Source organism: Gymnoscopelus braueri (genome assembly GCF_963280865.1).
Source record: "Gymnoscopelus braueri genome assembly, chromosome: 5".
In the NCBI taxonomy this organism is placed as follows: Eukaryota; Metazoa; Chordata; class Actinopteri; order Myctophiformes; family Myctophidae; genus Gymnoscopelus; species Gymnoscopelus braueri.
In genome coordinates this window covers 54,242,654-54,263,044 of record NC_137606.1, presented here as the reverse complement: position 1 = coordinate 54,263,044, position 20,391 = coordinate 54,242,654, and the positions used below count along the sequence as shown (strand labels likewise).

Genomic DNA, 20,391 nt, shown 5'->3' with positions numbered 1-20,391 from the left:
ATGTAAAACTGGAAAATGTGCGAAAATGTCGACCGCAGCCGGCAGGAATTAACGAGGGACCTCATCTCGGAGCTACTTAGCGGAGGGAGAGGTTCCGTAGGGGCTAGAGTGAGGGGTGTGTTTACCCTTGTTGTAGTCCAGCAGTCTGGCCAACAGGGTCTCTCTCTCTGACTGCAGCTCCTTGCTCACCGTGGGCCGTCTGATCAACTCCTTATGCTTCTGGAACACCTGCAGCAGCTAGGAATACACACACGTTTGTTTATTATTATACTTGTGAGGACATCCACATTTTAGGACGGCATTGAAGATTGCAGAAAATAGCCAGGAATCGGCTATTTTACGGTGCGCAACACCGGTTGGTTACTAAGTATAAATCAGGCATAACTCCAATCCTTTTCCTAACCCCTAAACCTGAAATCTAAATGCCTAATTCTAATCAAAACATTATTATTATTATTTGTTTATTTGTACCATAAAACTACAATTTCTCTTGTGAGGACCAGGTAACACACACACACACACACACACACACACACACACACACACACACACACACACACACACACACACACACACAAACTTCTCTTAGCTGGAACTACTGGGCTACTTGCGGTGTTTCATAGAACACTTTTGTTTTTAATATACAGAGCTAAACCAAAGTGAAGTGGAGTGGTGTAGAGCCACAGCCTGTGTGTGTGTGTGTGTTTCACTACCTGTTGTGGGTTGTCTTGTACGTCAGGAATGTAGCTCTTCAGTCTCTGGGCCACTTCCCGCTCTGACGGCGCGATGGAGCGCTCAAACTGGGCGACCGCCGCCTTCCACAGAGGCTACAACACACACACACACACACACACACACACACACACACACACACACACACACACACACACACACACACAGTTGCTGTCGGGAAGAAACCTCTTACAGTATCTCCATATTCTAACGTCACCACTCTGAACACATCAACAAATACTATGTAGTGTTTGTTAAAGGACTATTTCACTTTATTATTTTTTTACAAGGGGGGGGGGGGGGGGCTAGCGCAGCCCTGGAATCACCCATGAACACTCTAAGAAGTAAGGGACAGTGAGATTTCTGGAACCGAACATAATCTGGTATTATAAAATTCGGGCACCCTATGTGTTAGCAACACAGCCCCCTCAGGACAATATCCCAAGGATCTGTGTTTTCAATGAAGTTTGAAGTTAAAATGGGTTTGTATAGAATTAATATCAAATATCTAAATACTGAATCAAGCAACTTAAAAACTGTCTGGGGTGAAACACAAAAGCCTGAGTAGAAGTTAGAATGACTCCAAAACATGTTTGAAAGTGAAATATCCCTTTAATACTGTTTGACCTAGAGCTGTGATACACACACACACACATACACACACGCACACGCACACGCACAGACACTCTGTGTGTCCTACCTCAGTGTAAGGGTTGTAGTGCAGCGGGTTGAGTCCAGAGAAAGGCTCAAACACGCGGCCGGGGGTCAGGGCCTGCTGCTTGCCCGCTGGGAGCAGACGCAGCAGCTTCTCGTGGACGGTACGGAGAGTCAGCACCTGATACACACAAGGACGTCAGACACAATGACATGGATCAGTGGTCCTCAAACTCTTTAGTCAAGGACAAAAAATGCAAAATCATTCATCATTTTCAAAAAAAAACAAACATTTAAAAAAATAGCAGATATGCAAAACTCAAACTTTTTTGTCAAGGACCCTCAAATTGATATAAAGTTGACCGCAATTTGAAAATATTTTGTGCCAGGGACCCCCAGAAGAGAAGATTTGCGTTTGCAAAATCATTCAACATTTTTGAATTTTTTCAAACATTTTCAAAAATAGCAGATATACAAGCTCGCGGCGTGGCCAGTGTTGCCAGATTCTGTGAGAGAAACAAGCAACCAGGTCTAGGAAAACCAGCCCAAAAGAAGCGACTATGGGCCAACAGGAGCACTTTAACATATACATCAGCTATTTGAAAATAGCAGATCTACAAGCTCACAACGCGACGCGTTGTGAGCTTGTGGATCGGCTATTTTCAAATAAAATCTTGCGAGGGAAATTATAATAAGCAGATCTGGCAACCCTGAGCGCGGCGAGTTCAAGTTCAAGCCCCAAATCTCACCTCTTCCAGTCTCTGTGCGAGGCAGTGCAGGGTTTGTGGGCGGTGCGCGTCTCCCTTCCAGGGATGGGGGGCGTGCCTCTTCCACACCTGAGGAATGAAACATAACGGCAAAGCAAAACAATATGGACATTTGTAAATCGTTTTTTGTTAACCACTTAACCCAAGGGTCTTCAACGTTTTCAGGCCAAGGACCCCCTAGCTGAGAGACAGATGAAGCAGGGACCCCCTCTATATTGCATAAAACTGTGTTTCAGATTATACTTTTTTTTGTTTACTTGGTCTGCTCTTTTTTTCCCTCTACACCTTTACCTCTTTGCCTTGTGAGCTTGTAGAGCTGCTATTTTTTGGCTAAAGTTCTCCTCAGAAAAGGGATGCTAGGGTTCAAGTGGTTAAGGTAAAACAAAAAATCATATCACACAAAGACTTGGCGGACCCCCTGTAGTAACTCTGAGGACCCCCTAGGGGTCCCGGACCCCCTGTTGAAGACCCCTGACTTTACCCTATTCTTAGTTGAGTCCCCCAGGACTCTATCCATGGCCCCCCCCTCCTGTTTTTGCTCTACACACTAAATCTCTTTGACGAACATAGCCAATCTACAAGCTAATATACAACGCATTCTGAGCATTATACCAGAATAGGGATAGCTTGGGTTCAAGCGGTTATTTTTTCTGTCAGGGGAAAGTATGAAACAATGGCACAAGTGGCTTCTATGGTTTAGTTTTTATTCTTTGTAAAAATCCCTATCATTCTTTCTCCTAAACCCCCCCTAAACTCCCTCCCCCCACACACACACACACACACACACACACACACACACACACACACACACACACACACACACACACACACAGTCAGTCAGACGGTTGACAGTACCTGTCTCGTCAGGTGTTCACAGGCCGCCACCCACTGCTCACAGATGACGCCGCCCACTTTCAGGTTCTCCCTCACCGAGACAAATGGCTCCTCCAAAACTTTGACACCACTCAGCTTCCTCTGCACATACCTGCCCAGAGTGTCACCTGACACACACACACACACACACACACACACACACACACACACACATTCAGAAAACACACAGCACACACACAGATATAATCATGTATTTCTCACAGTAGTCCCTGCGGCCCACTGGGCCTATTATGTCCCATTTCGGTAGCAGTTTATAATAATGAACCGCTGTAAGACATTTATAAGCATTTTTGAGCAGTTTGTAGACAATAAACTAATCATGAACAAACCGTTGTGGGGTCCCTCAGGGCTCTACACTGGTAACTTTTCTGTTTTGTTTGTGGGGAAAGCATTTGCTGAAAATAGCCGATGGACAAGCTCACAACGCGTCTACATCAGCTGTCACATAGATGTTTTAATGGGGATTTGTGGCCATATTTGACTGGAACCTAATCATAGCAATCAACTCCGACCAAAATCTACATTAAATGGGATATTTCACTTTCAAACATGTTTGGGGTCATTTTAAGGCTTTTTTTGAGGACCCTCAATTCAAGTATTTATATATTTGATATTCATTTCATCAGACACGCCCCCTTCCTATACAAACCCATTGTAACTTCAAACTCTATTTTAACCATGATAGACTAATTGAAAACACCCATCCTTGGTTCTGGTGACTGATATTAGCCTTCTAATGCGTGACAGGCCATGCTTTTTCAATTATTCTTTTTCTTCTATGCACTGTACAGTCCACAAGCATTTGATTTTTTCAGAAATTATAACAAATATTGTTACAATGGGTTTGTATAGGAAGGGGGCGTGTCTAAATACTAAATAAAGCAACTCAAAAACAGGTAGTAGGCCTGACCTCTAGTAGTCGAATAGTCGACTAATTAGTCGAGGGGTGTCTGAGTCGACTGCTAATCTCTTATAAAAAATATTTAAAAAAATAAAAATAAAAATAATTATTATTTTTTATTTTTTATTCTTCGACTGAGAGATTGGCATAGTTTGTTATATTAATTAACTAATAGTTTGCCAAAAATAGAATATACATCATGATTTATAGGGAGAAACCAATAGTATATGTTAAATCAGACACTAAGCACCCCTACAGCCCAAATGGAATGTTCCTCTATTGCATAACATATTTTTTGCATGATTTGACTGAGATTGGCATCGAATCAGACTGATTCGACTGCCAATCTCAGTCAAATCATCAATCAAATCATCAATCATGCAACATGCGACTGCCAGTCGACTAATGCAAAAAAAGAAATACAAAAGCCAGAGTAGATGTTAAAACATGTTTGAGAGTGAAATATCCCTTTAAGTTCACTCTCATAGTTTTACAGTAAATGGATAAATGAACACTGAAGGGTGATGCTGTGCAACATGAGCAAAAGTGAGACCAGCTGGGTTTCATGTTGTGGTTGTTTGGTGTTTATATGAGCTCACCGATGACATCCATGAGCCTCAGCATGCGTGTCTCTGGGTAGGGCTCTTGGTCCGTCTGTCTCCACACGTCATCCAGAACGTCTCTGCTCTGGTCCACCAGGTCCACGGCATCAGACAGAGACAGGCCGTCCAAACCACCGTACTCCTGAAACGCCACACACACACACGATAGCCTTGTTTTTATCTACATCAGTGGTTCTCAAAGTGGGGTCCAGGGACTCTCGGGGTTCCTTAAGGGGGTTCTAAATTCAGGGTCCCCACACATTTTTAGCATTGAATTTCCAAAACTTTTCCAAAACCTTTCCAGAATATTTAGCCCAATTTCCATGCCTATATAACAATCATTCAGCGCAATAATGTGTCTCTTACTCCTATGTAGAATGCCCAAAGATAGGCAGTGTAGGAAAAAAAAAGCATAGAATATAGAATAGTACAATTTCATTCAAAATTTCGTGCAAAATTAGGGCATAGCTCACTGGAAGACTCATTATGGCATCCGTATGACTTATTTTATTTAAATAATATATGCCATCACACAGCCCGTTCGGCGAAAAACTACTTATGTTACATATTTCGTGTAATGTTATACATGTTTATGAAAATGTTTTGTATTAACAAAATCAATAGCCAAAAACAATGCATAGCCAAATATTTATCCAGGACCCTTGATACATAGCCAAATATTTATCCAGGACCCTTGATAAATTCCAGGACCTTTGATCAATTCCCAAACTTTTCCAGTACTGGATTATTTTTTTTTCAATTTCAAAATATTTCCAGGAATTTCATGACCGTGGGGACCCTGTAAATTGACCCTTACAAGTCTGTAACTCTGACAGTATATATGGTTCCATTTGTACACTGTCAGAGTTAAGGGGGTTCTATCTCTTTTTGTATAAAATGCTATACATTTATACGTGTATGTAAAATAAAACTGTAAAATAAAGTTGGAAAAAAAGGGTTAAGGGGGTTCTAAATTGACCCTTTCAAGTACTGTAACTCTGACAGTATACATGGTTCCATTTGTACACTGTCAGAGTTAAGAGGGGTCCTTGAAATGTAAAAGTTTGAAAACCACGATCTATACTATTGACTATATTTATAAGACCTGAGGCCGATTCTACAAAATGTCTTCTAAATCCTAACTGTTTTTTTTTATGTCAGTGGTTCTCAAACTTTTTCATGTCAAGGACCCCAAAATTATATGTATTTGGCCGCCGACCCCCATCTCAAAATGTTTTGTTCCAGGGACCCCCCAGAAGCAAAGATTTGAGTTAAAATGTTCACTTTAAAAATATATAAATATATTCAAGATTTGCACATATTTTCACGATTTTTCAAAAATAGCAGATCTACAAGCTCGTAGCGCGGCACTTGGTGCCACGCTATGAGCTTGTAGATCTGCTATTTTTAAATAGCCAAAGTGTAAAATAATGCTTTTTAGCTCAAATCAAAAACTGACACAGATGCATTTATATTTGTATTTTATATACTTCCGCTATTTTTTAATACATTCTGAATGTAAATTATTCATGTTGATTATTATGACATTGTGAGTCATTTCTTTGTATATTTAAGTTACTTGTCATGTAGCCTGTGTGATTGTTGTTTACAAAGCCTAAAAGGCAAACAGAAATGTAATTTATACGTATATGCAGTGGTGGAAAAAGTACTCAAATTATTTACTTAAGTAAAAGTATCAATACTGCAATATAGAAATACTCCATTACAAGTAAAAGTCTAGAATTCAAAATGTAGTTGAGTAAAAGCACCAAAAGTAAAAGTACTAAAATGTTTGAAAATAGCTACAAGCTTACAACGCGTCGCGATGCGACACGTTGTAAGCTTGTAGATCGGCTATTTTCAAATAGCCGATGTATAAAAATAGGGCTAAAGTGGTTAATGTATGTTTCATAATATCATAATTCATATCTGAAAAGTAACTAGTGACTAAAGTTTTCAAATAATTGTAGTGGAGTAAAAGTACAATATTTGCTTCTGAGATGCAGTGGAGTAGAAGAAAAAGTATTGGAAATTGGAAATACTCAAGTAAAGTACAAATACCTCAAAATTGTACTTAAAGTTGTACAATGCAGAATCACAAATAACGATTTTTAGCAACCTCTGCTGGTCACTACCGTCACTGCATACAATTTCCCTAGTCCTCGATTACCCAGAATTCCATTCGTTTTCACCGGAAGCCGGAAGCGTTTCAAAAAGCGATCTTTTAATTGTTTTATACTATCTACGGATCGTTTCTCTTAGCCAGTGGAGCATTAGTTACCATGAGCTGTGCTTTCTTTTTCTGTTCTTTTTCGATCTTCCAATCCTACATTATCTTAAAATCAGCGTGAGGTTCATTTTTGTTAATAGCGCGGTAGTTCCTGGCCAAACAGGAAACCGTTGCGGTAGTTCCTGAGGACGTCGGCCACGACGTCATGACGTTGGCCAGGAACGTCATTTTCCCGGGAAAGTCCCCCCCTTCACCGTTCAATAGAAAATATATAAATAAAAGGCTTCCGGGGGTGAAATTCATGGAGTGGGTGTTGTGAAACTTTTGCCACTCACAAAAGATATACAATTTAACTTTAGTTTTGTTGAAAACGTTACCTAGTATTACTTTAAGTACAGTACTTAATTAGATGTACTTAGTTACTTTACACCACTGGTCAAGGGAAATGTCATGATGGTGATTGGTGACAGCTCTCTCTCTACCAACAACTGTGACTGTGTGTGTCTACAACAACACACACTGACCTTTTCTATGGGTTTGAAGAGACTGGAGAAGAATGCAGCCCGCTCTCTCACACCGCTCTCCTCCTCAGACTCACACACATCTGACCAGTACTGGAACTCATCCGTAGGGGTCAGGATACCTAAAAACAACCAGTCACAGTGTGCACACTACTTATGGATGTACATACATTTAACCCATTAAGACCTGAGGCGATTCTTAAAAATGTTTTCTAAATCCTAGCAGTTTTTTGAAAAAAAATCAAAAAAAAATGTTTCAAGATTTTTCAAAAATAGCAGATCTACAAGCTCATAGCGCGGCACTCGGTGCCGCGCTATGAGCTTGTAGATCTGCTATTTTTGAATAGCCAAAGAAATCTAAAGTGACACAGATGCGTTCCAGGTCTTAATGGGTTAAAAGCGATTATTGTATCTATTATTTTATCGATTAATCAAATAATCGAGAAGCATATTTTTTCTTATGTATCAACGAATCGACATGATTTTTTTTTATTAGTCTGATTAACCACTTTGATTAACTTTGATTAACCACCGTACAACGTGTCATACAACAATACAAAAATGTGCCAATCTACAAGCTCACATGTTGATATAAGTTCAATAGTCTATTGTTAGGAAAAACATCTATTAGCTCCAACGTCGATTCATTGACGTATAAAAAAATTAAAAATTAAATGTGCTTCTCAATTGTTTTGATTAATCAAAAAAAGTGATCGATGGAATTATCAATACTACAAGTAAAAGTCTGGAATAAAAAATTTACTTGAGTAAAAGTACAAAAGTATTGGTATCAAAATGTACTTAAAGTACCAAAAGTAAAAGTACAAAAAAAATACTTGAAAATAGCAGATCTACAAGCTCACAACGCGTCGCAGAGCCTAGGTGTAAAACAGGGCTAAAGTGGTTAATGTATGTTTTATAATACAATAATGTATATCTGAAAAGTAACTAGTAACTAGTAGTCCACTACAAATAATTGTAGTGGAGTAAAAGTACAATATTTGCCTCTGAGATGTAGTGGAGTAGAAGTAAAAGTATAGACAATTGGAAATACTCCAGTAAAGTAAAAAATACCTAAAAATTACTTAAGTACAGTACTTGAGTAAATGTACTTAGTTACTTTACACCACTGATGATTGCTCACCCAGCACGTCATCCTCCTTGCGCTCCCTCCTGGACGAGCCGTGAGCGGCAGACTGACGAACGACGGAGCCCAGGCCGAGCTCCAGGTCGCTCAGCAGGCCTGCCAGCTTGGGGTCAAACACAGAGCGCCAGCGCTCGTCCTGGGAGGAAGAGAACAAAGTTGCTTTATTGTTTCGGATTTAAAACATTTCTGAATTCAAAATCCATCCGTTTCAATCAAACTGTCGTTACAAAGTAAAAGAGAGGGTGAGTTTAAAAAAAAACAAAGACCAAATACTCAAGACCCGCTGTGATGGTATCCAAGCAGGAATTAGACAGAGATGCCCCTTGGCAAGCTAGGGAGCAGGAGAATCAGTGGGACCGGCTCTGTGGAAGGTGCATACTTGGGCTGTACAGCCAGCTACTTGTGGTTTGTACTTCTGCTTATTCTCCTAGACAGGGAGTTGATGTCGCTGTGTATCGCCGATGGAACTCTACTGGACTGGGATTCCTTTGCGTTTTAATGTTGTTGGCTGCGGTGCTGGTGTCATTACGGTGATGTCAGTTGTATCCATACAGTATATGGAGCAGATATATCCAGGACGTAGCGCGTGAAGGAACACGTTACTCACAGCAACAGGAGATATCATTTTTCGAAGATTTAGACTCCTATCCACTTCCTGGTTAAAGGTAGGGTAATTCTTGGGTTAAAACAAAAAGTATTTTGTTAAAAGGTTAAAGCACTATATTCTGATAGTAATCATTGCTATAGAGTGTTTGTTCAGTAACAGGAGTCTCCTCGTCTCTCCAGCTCTTTAATAAACAGAAAATACATTTTCCGGTAGGTGTCAAAATCTCAGCCAATCAGGATAAAGTACCCATTTTTAAGCTTCATTTTTATAGTGTTCCAGTTCTAATTTTGCCTGCTCATTTCTTAGTGTCATCACTTCCAATTTCACTTGTTTAATCTATATCCTGATTGAGTTCTCTATCCTGATTGGATAAAATTGGAAATGATGAATGAAACTGAAACGAAAATGCATTTTCTGTTTTATAAAGAGCTGGAGAGTGGAGACTCCTTTTACTGAACAAACACTCTATAGCAATGAGTACTATCAGAATATAGAGCTATCTAACACTTATTTTAACCAAAAACCATCACTTACCCTACCTTTAAATTATTACTTTAAAAGCCTGTATCTCGGCTCCTGTGTACTTATTTTTTTTACTATGTATTTTTGACTATTTTCAACTGGCTGCAACTATGGAACGGATTACCGAATGTTTTCTTTTTTTTATTTTATTATTCTACGAGACCCCTGTGTGTGTAATGAGGGGATCACCGTGAGGACGGTGATCACGGAAAATACTGACCACGGTGACAACTTGAAAAAGGTAGAAGTTTTTTTCAAAATGCTGGCACTGGCTGTACCTCTACCACTCAATTAAAGAGCTGGAGAGACAGGGAGACTCCTGTTACTGAGTACTATGGCTGTCAACTTTCCTCAGAAATTATATTGGAATATTGGTCTTGAAAATTGGCAGATATTCGAATATATTCGAATATTATTATTATTATTATTATTATAAAAAACATTAAAAAATATATATAAAAAGAAATACAGGGACAGAAACAGTACAAAAAACAATGTATCGAGTGCTCGGATCCAATAAAACACATTTTGCTTGTTGTTATAACTTGATACAGTGTTTTTAGTATTGTCCCTGTCAAATAAACATTAAAAAGAAAATAGATTATTATTTTTTTATATTACCGTAATTTGAATATTCGAATATATATATTTTCCCAATATTCGAATAATATTCGAATATCGAATATCCGTTTGACAGCCCTACTGAGTACTATCAGAATATGGAGCTATTTAACACTTATTTTAACAGGGAAAAAAAATCCCTTACCCTACCTTTAATTCCATACCTTTTCCAGGCCTGGAAAACTGTTTTTTTTTTTCTCATTTCAAAATATTTTCAGGAATGTCATGACCGTGGGAACGCTGTTTGTAGCTTTGTACTGTGTGTAGCAGCCAGTGTGTGAACACAGCATTGAACAACAGTCGCTCACCTTCAGCAGCACCGGAGCAAACACCTGCCTGACGGCCTGGTACAAGGTGCTGACGGGAGACTCCAGCATGGAGGACACCAGGACGCTGTGGTGAAGGTTCTCCTCCGTGATGACCGTGGGCCGCAGCTGGAAGAACACCAGAACCTTGTCGTTGCTGTCCCCCGACGCCTCAATCTGTCACAGACGGATGGATAGACAACATTAACCCAACATTAACCTGGAACGCCATCTGTGTCACTTTTTGATTAGAGCTAAAAAAGCATTATTTTACACTTTAGCTATTCAAAAACAGCAGATATACAAGCTCGTAGCGCGGCACCGAGTGCCGCGCTACGAGCTCGTAGATCTGCTATTTTAGAAAAATCGTGAAAATGTGTGCAAATCTTTGAATATATATATTGTTTTAAAGTGAACATTTGTAACTCAAATCTTTGCTTCTGGGGGGTCCCTGGTCCCTGGAACAACATATTTTGAGATGGGGGTCCGCGGCCAAATACATAATTTTGGGGTCCTTGACATGAAAAAGTTTGGGAACCACTGATATAGAAACATACGTTTTTTCAAAAAACTGTTAGGATTTAGGAGACATTTTTGTAGACCTTAATGGGTTAAGACAGTGGTTCTCAATAGGGCTGTCACGATTACCGATTTAAGTTGACGATTGATTGTCACTCAAATAATTGCGATTAACGATTTAATTGTGTGTTTGGCATTTTTGAACATTGGAACATGTGAACCAAAACTTAGTTTCTGTTCTGCCTTTTAGGCTTCGTAATCAAGAATTGCACACCTGGGGCAGATATGACAAATAACTGAAATATTTAATGATTTTCAACATAGTAGAAATAGTTGATCTACAAGCTCACAACGCGTCACAAAGTGACGCGTTGTGAGCTTGTAGATCTGCTTTTTCTACTATTTTTGGAAAATGTTTGAAAATGTACGAACATTTTTCAACATGGATACGATTAAGACGATTATGCAGAATAATTGCGATTATCTCAAATAATTGCAATTATGTAATAATTGTGACAGGCCTAGTTCTCAAACTTCTTAATTTCAAGGACCACCATTTTGTCCACTGTCAGAGTTACTGTCTCATAAAAGGTCCATTTGGTTCCCAACTATCAATCATTTTGGTGGGGCTGGGGACCCCCTGGAACCACCTCAAGGACGCCTGGGGGTCCCCGGTCCCTACTTTGAGAACTACTGTATTAAGATATAAAACCAGAATCAACAACAGATACCTGGTGAACCCAAACTAAAGTAGTATGGCTCCATTGCTTGTTGCCAGTTGTTAAAATGCACATAATGATATAGGCTAAATCCCTAAACCCACAAAGCCAGTTTCACTAAGTTTGCATCATTGATGATATTTAGTTAATTCTGCTTATGTGCACCACTGGCCAAAAGTCTGTTTTTAATCATTAGTGTGGTTGCCCAAAAGGGCAACTACACTATAGTACTTGGGCGACTTTATTCCGTATTCTTTATGATAGATAAACTTCATTTTGCTACACACACTCAATGTCACACCCATTCAAGTATTTTTTTCTCTCAGAAACCGTAAGGGTTACCGTTACAACCCTTGGAGAGGAGGTTCCTAGTCCAGTGGCCTAAATACCAAAACATTATAACACCATTCTGCCTCATGGTACAAAATAAATGTTTTCAGATTGGGTTCCGCGGCCAAATACATATCATTTTGGGGGTCCTTGACATGAAAAAGTTCGAGAAACACTGATATATAGCAACGTACGTTTTTTTCCCCAAAAAAACCTGTTAGGATTTAGAAGACATTTGTAGAATCCCCCAGAGGCAAAGATTTAAAATGTTCCTTTAAAAAATATATATATTCAAAGATTTGCACAGATGTTCAAGAATTAAAAAAAAATTGCAGATCTACAAGCTCATAGCGCGGCACTCGGTGCCGCACTATGAGCTTGTATATCTGCTATTTTTGAATAGCCAAAGAAATCTAAAAATGACAGAGCTGCGTCCCCGGATTGAACGGGCTGAGTTACCTTATTTGAGAGGCGCAGGTCACCGTCATGTTTGGTGACGGCCAGGACAAACTCATTGCCGTCGTCCAGGAAGTTGTTGAGCTCCGGACTGTCGGCCAACGATGGCGACACCTTCGACCCGTAGAAGTTTCCCGCCGTGGCCAGGACGAAGCTCTTGCGGACGTCGTCCGAACCGTGCGGCATCTTTCAGCTCAAGGCTCAACGTCGTGATGCTGAGGAACCTGGAGAGTAAACACAAACAATTCCTTTTAACCCATTAAGACCTGAAGCCGATTCTACAAATGTCTTCTAAATCCCAACAGTTTTCTGAAAAACCTAGGTTTCTACATCAGTGGCTCTCAAACTTTTTCATGTCAAGGACCCCAAAATGATATGTATTTGGCCGCGGACCCCCATCTCAAAATATGTTGTTCCAGGGACCCCCCAGAAGCAAAGATTTTAGTTACAAATGTTGGCTTTAAAAAAGTATATATTCAAAGATTTGCACACATTTTCACGATTTCTCAAAAATAGTGTAAAGTAATGCTTTTTAGGTCAAATCTAAAAAGGGTTAAAGCTGCAATCGGTAAGTTTCACGTCCTACAAGGGATTTGAACCCGGGGTTTCATTTTCAGGTTTCAGGGGGTCCCTGAGCTAAACGATTCATAGTTAAGAACAAAATGGATGCTCATGGGTCTGTAACTCTGAGAGTGCAACCAAATGAACCCGTAAGAGTCAATTTTCTTCTTTTTTTCTTTTCTGTTTTAGATAAAACTCTATATTGTGAAATTAATATTGCTTTAAGACTCTATAGTATCGAGTGTGCAGTAATAGGGTCTCCCCGTCTCTCCAGCTCTTTTAGTAAACACTAAACAGAAATTACATTTTCACACCGGGATACCAGTTTCATCCCATCAGGAGAGAGAACCTTACAAAGATCATTCATTAGCTTGTGTTCCAGCTCCAATTGTGTTTGCTCATCTATTTGTTTCCTCACTTCCAATGTCACTAGTTAATTCTGTATTCTGTATGAGTTCTCTCTCCCGATTGGTTGAAATTGATATCCTGACCTGAAAATGTATTTTCTGTGTAGGAATGTAGCCTGTGGCACCTCCCAGCCAGCATCAGCTCACAGCTGTTGCCTATTGCAGTGATTAATATAAAAGCACTTGATGGGTAGGCAAGGGGTGTGGTGGTGATTAGGAGGTTGACTGCACCTGCCACCAGGCTTGGCTATGGTGGAACACTGGCAGGCAAACATTTTATGGTGGTGTATGATTCTGAACTTGTACTGATTTTATGGTGGTGTATAATTCTGAACTTGTACTGATTTTATGGTTGTGTATAAGGCTATTTTAACCCATTCAATCCGTGAACGCATATGTGTCATTTTAGATTTTAGCTATAACCATATTATTTTATACTTTGGATATTTAAAAATATCACTACGTGCTTGTAGAACTATTTTAGAAAAATTGTGAATTTGTGCAAATCTTTGAAAATATATATATATATATCCCTAACCCTATTTTTTTTAAGCGAACATTTGTTCAATGTTTTGTTCCAGGGACCTCCAGAAGCAAAGATTTGCGTCACAAATGTTGAAAAAATAAATATATTTAAAAGATTTGCAGAAATGTTCACGATTTTTCTAAAACAGCAGATCTACAAGCTCATAGTGCTGCGCCATGAGCTTGTATATCTGCTATTTTTTTATAGCCAAAGAAATGTAAAATGACCGGTGCGTTCCCGGTATTTATCTATTGTACTGATCCAGGTATTGGGACTGGCTGTGATCTGAAAGCTGCTGTTGAACTGAACTACTGAACCACAGCAGCAGGTAGGCACACATCATGACAACATAACATTTTATACTGGTTTCATGAATGCTGTATTTTATTGGTAATAACTAGCGCTTCACTTTACAGATTGTTAAAGGAGGAGTTTACCCAAAAAATGACTTATTTTCTATCAATTACACACCCCATGAAGCCTTGATTTCATGGATTTATTTTAGTTTTTGTGGCATTCCTAAGCCAATAATTTGATGGCCGGGTGTGTATCCGGTAGGAGACCCAAATAATCTACTTTGTGTCTCCTACCGGATACATTAGCCGGTAGGAGACGGGAATCAAATTATTGGCTTAGGAATAAAACAAAAATAAATCCATGGATTCAAGGCTTCATGGGGTGTGCAATTGATAGAAAATGAGTAATTTTTTGGGTGAACTCCTCCTTTAAGTAAATGTAATTAGTTACTTTCCACCACTGACTACTGTATACTCTCTGCTGCAACACTTTAGAGACGTTATATTTGCCCGAGACCAGAGAGCGAGTGGTACAGTGGGTGAAAGGGCATTGACTTTCAATACTTTCTGGATATCGTCGTCATCCCAATTACAACAAAAAGGTATACAGGGTTCCTAAAGGGGCTGAGTGACCAGTGTGCACTACAGAGTTGGCCTGATGTGAGGCAACCCATTAAGACCGCTAACGCATCTGTGTCATCGCATCATTGAACTACAGTATGTCTTTAATACACCTTAGAGCTGTTGTGTGGAAATAAGAAAAAAAGTCCGCCCCCCCACTTCTACCTTCTATGTTGCCTAAAAAAGGATAATTGATTGAGGTCATGTGATCAGTGACATATGCAGGGTGTACTTTTGGCTCCGCCCCCTCAGCCAAAAGTACACCCTGCGTATGTCACTGATCACATGACCTCAATCAATTATCTAGTTCTAGGCAACATGGAAGGGGGGCGGGACGTTTTTCTTATTTCCACACAACAGCTCTAAGGTAAATGTTGAAACTGAGTGGTATTCCCCTTTAATGGGTTAAATGGGTTTTCTGTGTCTTGCTCTGCAGTGTGTGTAGCAGACTTCTGTTCACCGTTCAATTCTCTCTGTGTGCCTACAGTTGGTCATCAGTTCACCGTGCCCTAACAGAAGCCCTCATCTTAATGTCCTTTTAACCCATTAATACCTGGAACGCATCTGTGTCACTTTTAGATTTCTTTAGGCTATTCAAAAATAGCAGATATACAAGCTCATAGCGCTGCACCGAGTGCCGCGCTACGAGCTTGTAGATCTGCTATTTTTGAAAAATCGTGAAAATTATTTTTTTACATTTTTTTCCCGAAAAACTGTTAGGATTTAAAAAATGTTTAGAAGCGGCCTCAGGTCTTAATGGGTTAAATGATAAATTACTCTTCAAAACCATTTTGTAAATAAAGCTTATACTTTGTACTGTTTCTTATGTGTGTCTGTCATTCATTTGACAACCTGGTTGGGGGTCCAGTATAGTTTGAGTTGCCTTTTTAACTTGGTTAAACTAAAGAAAGGGTGGCGTAGTCTAGCTTTGGAATATTAGAGCTATTTAACGCTCAACACTTACAGCACCTTTACATAAAACCGAGTTTATACTGTGAGCCACAACTTACAGGCCTGCAACTGAGAGTGTACGGGTCCATTTGGTTCCATTTGTATGCTCTCAGTTATAATGGGGGTCCGTTTTAAATTAAAAAGTTTGATGCTCTAACTTTTAGACCTCTTGGCCTGCAAGAAGTAGCCCTGGTACCTGTTGAGTTTACGCAGCATGGAGAGCGCACACACACACACACACACACACGCGTCATGTGGTAATACGGGTTATGCTAAACCAGTGGTCCTCAAAGTTCGGGGACCCCAAGGGGTCCTTGAAAGGGTTTCAGGGGGTCCCCAGCCAAATTATAGTTGGGAACCAAATGGACCCTTAAGGGTTGGTAAACTACACAACTCTGACTGTGTACAAATTGGTTCCATTTGCCCACTCATTGTTAAATAATAACACAGGTGGTTTTATGGTGTAGATTAGAGGCCCAGAGATTAAAAAAATGTTATCAAATGGAGGGTCCATGGCCTGATGCAAACTGGGGGTCCTTGTAAAAGGTTCAAAATCCTTTCTATATAGAGCCATTCTGTACAAATCTAATGTTATGGGGGGCTCCTGGCATATCTCTTCAAACGGGGGGTCCGCGAGCTGATAAGTGTCAATTTGGGAGTTATTGACATGAAAAAGTTTGAGAACCACTGTGCTAGACCATTGGTTCTCAAAGTGGGGTCCGGGGACCCCCAGGGGTCCTTGAGGGAGTTCTAGGGGGTCCCCAGCTAAATGATAGATTAGACATTTGTACACTGAGTTAAATTGACATAGATTTTACAATATAAATTGGGGTCCAAGTGATAGGAATGCCATTAAATGGGGGTCCATAGCCCTAAATGCATGTCAAATGCATGGGGTCCTTGAAATTAAAATGATTTAAGAATCACTGCTAGAGACGTAAAACATGTTCTCTTATGGGGGTCCCTGGCATATCTTTTCAAATGGGGGTCCGCGGGCTAATAAGTGTCAATTTGAGAGTTCTTGACATGAAAAAGTTTGAGAACCTGAACCACTGTGCTAGACAACATGCTGACTAGCCCCTACGGAACCTCTCCCTCCGCTAAGTAGCTCCGAGATGAGGTCCCTCGTTAATTCCTGCCGGCTGCGGTCGACATTTTCCACTTTTACATGTTTCTTACCCCTTTCTGCACATCGTATCCAAAAAGCAAAGCAATTGCGCCACTCTCTCAGATGTTTTAAGTTCTAGCGGAACATAACAGCTTCCAACGTGTTGAAGAAAGTATTTAATTTGCCTCGGTTTTCATCCGGTTCCATAATATTTTGCATTAGAAGATGCAATTCAACATTTGACCAGTAGGGTAATCAGTAATGTTATCTCTACGGGCGCAACTCTTGCGCAATGTCTTAAAAACATGTAACCGGATGAAAACCGAGGCAAATTAAATACTTTCTTCAACACGTTGGAAGCGGTTATGTTACGCTAGAACTTAAAACATCTGAGAGAGTGGCGCAATTGCTTTGCTTTTTGGATACGATGTGCAGAAAGGGGTAAGAAACATGTAAAACTGGAAAATGTGCGAAAATGTCGACCGCAGCCGGCAGGAATTAACGAGGGACCTCATCTCAGAGCTACTTAGCGGAGGGAGAGGTTCCGTAGGGGCTACTAGCCAACATGCTGACATACGTAGCTAGCGTAACTAACCAGGTAACGGCGTAGTTTGTAGAGACGCGCCTTAGCATGTAGCGCTAGCATGCTAACACCAAACAGGAGCTGTTAACGCAAAACAACCAGATATTAAAGTATCCAGTTTAATGAGTATCGGCATCACATGCTATTAGTTTTAACCGTTTCCTGGCGTGTCAAGCACTTATCTTAATAGTGAGCAGCTGGCTGTGTTGTGTTAGCTCTGGTCCATAGCGTTAGGAGTAGTTCTCCTTAACGCTATGTGACTTTTCGACCATTGCCCGCACACCGCCGGTATTTAAGTACAAATAAAGAATATACTTTCGCTACTCACCAAAACAAAGACGGTTTGAAATGTGTTTAAAGCCTCTTTTCTTTGGTGGGAACACACTCAGCCCCCCACCGTCCGTGTAAAATACACGTTTTGGCCCGAAAAGAAAATCTTACACCAGAAGAGGGGGGAAAAAAGAGTTGCTCCACTGCGCCCCCTACACATCTTGGTCAATAGAATAATTCCATTTACAAGATCTGTAGGGGGCGCAGTGGAGCAACTCATTTATTCGTTCTATCCGGTGAAATCTTTTATTTTCTGTCCAAAAAGTGTATCTTAGACGTGACGTGGGGGACTTCCAAGTGTTCCCACTAAGGAAAGTAGGCTTTCAAACATCTTAAAACGTCTTTGTTTTGGTGAGTAGCGAAAGTATATTCTTTATTTTTTTACTAGAGACGATAGGCTGGCTCTACCGCGGGCGTGCGGGCAACGGCTCGAAAGCAACAGAGTTATGGAGAACTGAGAACTCCTTCTAGTTTTTGGGTGAAAGACAGTGGACTGTAGCTTTAGCTCGCTAAAAGTCAACGTAACTTAAACAGTAGGGTACTAGACGTCAGATCCAGGTGTTCATAAAATGTTTTCATACCGTTTGGCTGCAGAAGAACAGTTGATATAAACTCTGATCGGTCTCTAAAGCATCATGATGATCAGTCCATCTGTTGCTGCGATCCTCGCGTCTTCAGTCTTTATTTTGCACGGGACGAAGCTTGCGTAGTCGCTATGGCAACGGCGCTCACTCCTTCCGTTAGGGCGGCAGCGGTGTTGCCATGTCTGCGTATTACAGGCGACTGTAGGCCAGTGGTGGAAAAAGTACTCAAATTCTTTACTTAAGTAAAAGTATCAATACTGCAATGTAGAATTACTCTGTTACAAGTAAAAGTCCAGAATTCAAAATTCACTTGAGTGAAAGTACCAAAGTATTGGCATCAAAATGTACTTCAAGTACCAAAGTAAAAGTACTAAAATATTTGAAAATAGCCGATCTACAAGCTCACAACGCGTCGCGATGCGACGCGTTGTGAGCTTGTAGATCGGCTATTTTCAAATAGCCTAGGTATAAAATAGGGCTAAAGTGGTTAATGCATGTTTTATAATGAAATAATTTATATCTGCAAAGTAACTAGTAACTAAAGTTTTCAAATAATTGTAGTGGAGTAAAAGTACAATATTTGCCTCTGAGATGTAGTGGAGTAGAAGTAAAAGTATTGGAAATTGGAAATACTCAAGTAAAGTACAAATACCTCAAAATTGTACTTAAGTACAGTACTTAAGTAAATGTAGTTAGTTACTTTCCACCACTGACTGTAGGCTTGTTTTGTTCCCCGTTTTTTCTTTTATTGATTTGAATACTGTAACAGTTTGCCAAAAAAGAGCACAGAGGTGCAGTTCAATACAAAAGGATGCTAAAAGGATTAAACCCAAGAAGTTGGGTTTAAGTTTCCATTGGGGTCCTGTGTATTCAATTCATCGAAACATTTAAAGACAAACAATAATATACAAAAGTATGCAAAAAAATATCATATAAACGACTCGAGTATTTAAATCAAAAAGAAAAGTTGCTTCTAAATAATGGTAGTTGCGGTTTTTTGGGCGTTTTTTTTAAGTGTAGTTGCCTTATTTGGGCTTGTTTCAAAATGTTTAAACCCAGTGTTACTCAAACATTTTCATGTCATGCCCAAATTAATATTTGTCTCTGCGTAATGCGTATCCCCGTCAGAAAACCCCTGCCCTTTAGCCTACCAGATTTGTGTTAAAATGTTTAAAGATTATTTCAAATTTCACCTTTCCCCCATATTTCTTTTTTAAAACAGCCGATCTACAAGCTCACAATGCGTCGTATCGTGACACGTTGTGAGCTTGTAGATCTGCTATTTTAAAATAGCACGACCTGGTTGCTTGTTATTTCTCTGGCAAAATCTGGCAACGCTGGATGCCAGATAGATACGTAGACTACGTAAGACTGGAGCGCGTTTAGAGCGTAGGATTAGAGAGCAGATCATGACGGTACTGGGTGGCCGTTAGAATCAATGATGCTGCTATGCAGTGGTGTAAAGTAACTAAGTACATTTACTCAAGTACTGTACTTAAGTACAATGTTGAGGTACTTTTACTTTACTGGAGTATTTCCAGTTGTCTATGCTTTTACTTCTACTCCACTACATCTCAGAGGCAAATATTGTACTTTTACTCCACTACAATTATTTGAAAACTTTAGTTACTAGTTACTTTGCAGATATAAATTATTATAATTATAAAACACACATTAACCACTTTAGCCCTATTTCATACATAGGCTATTTGAAAATAGCAGATCTACAAGCTCACAACGCGTCGCATCGCGACGCGTTGTGAGCTTGTAGATCGGCTATTTTCAAATATTTAGTACTTTTACTTTTGGTACTTTAAGTACATTTTGATGCCAATACTTTTGTGCTTTTACTCAAGTTAATTTTTAATTCTGGACTTTTACTTGTAACAGAGTATTT

At 39.8% G+C, this 20,391-nt stretch overlaps 1 protein-coding gene across 1 annotated transcript in view; it reads right to left on the bottom strand.

The window, feature by feature from the left end:
* Window positions 1-18,594, bottom strand: part of LOC308085995 (cytoplasmic dynein 2 heavy chain 1-like) — a gene marked incomplete at its 3' end in the record, with an annotated part of 147,389 nt that extends 128,795 nt beyond the window's left edge. Inside the window, exons 1-11 of the mRNA XM_080429312.1 lie at window positions 18,492-18,594; window positions 12,531-12,751; window positions 10,507-10,680; window positions 8,446-8,584; window positions 7,305-7,423; window positions 4,548-4,692; window positions 3,009-3,154; window positions 2,136-2,222; window positions 1,433-1,567; window positions 714-827; window positions 126-237 (exon numbers count right to left, since the gene is read on the bottom strand). Of these exons, the coding sequence (XP_080285438.1) occupies window positions 126-237; window positions 714-827; window positions 1,433-1,567; window positions 2,136-2,222; window positions 3,009-3,154; window positions 4,548-4,692; window positions 7,305-7,423; window positions 8,446-8,584; window positions 10,507-10,680; window positions 12,531-12,713 (1,354 nt within the window). The 5' untranslated portion in view covers window positions 12,714-12,751; window positions 18,492-18,594. The remainder of the gene's footprint in view (window positions 1-125; window positions 238-713; window positions 828-1,432; window positions 1,568-2,135; window positions 2,223-3,008; window positions 3,155-4,547; window positions 4,693-7,304; window positions 7,424-8,445; window positions 8,585-10,506; window positions 10,681-12,530; window positions 12,752-18,491) is intronic.
* Window positions 18,595-20,391: the final 1,797 nt, after the last annotated feature.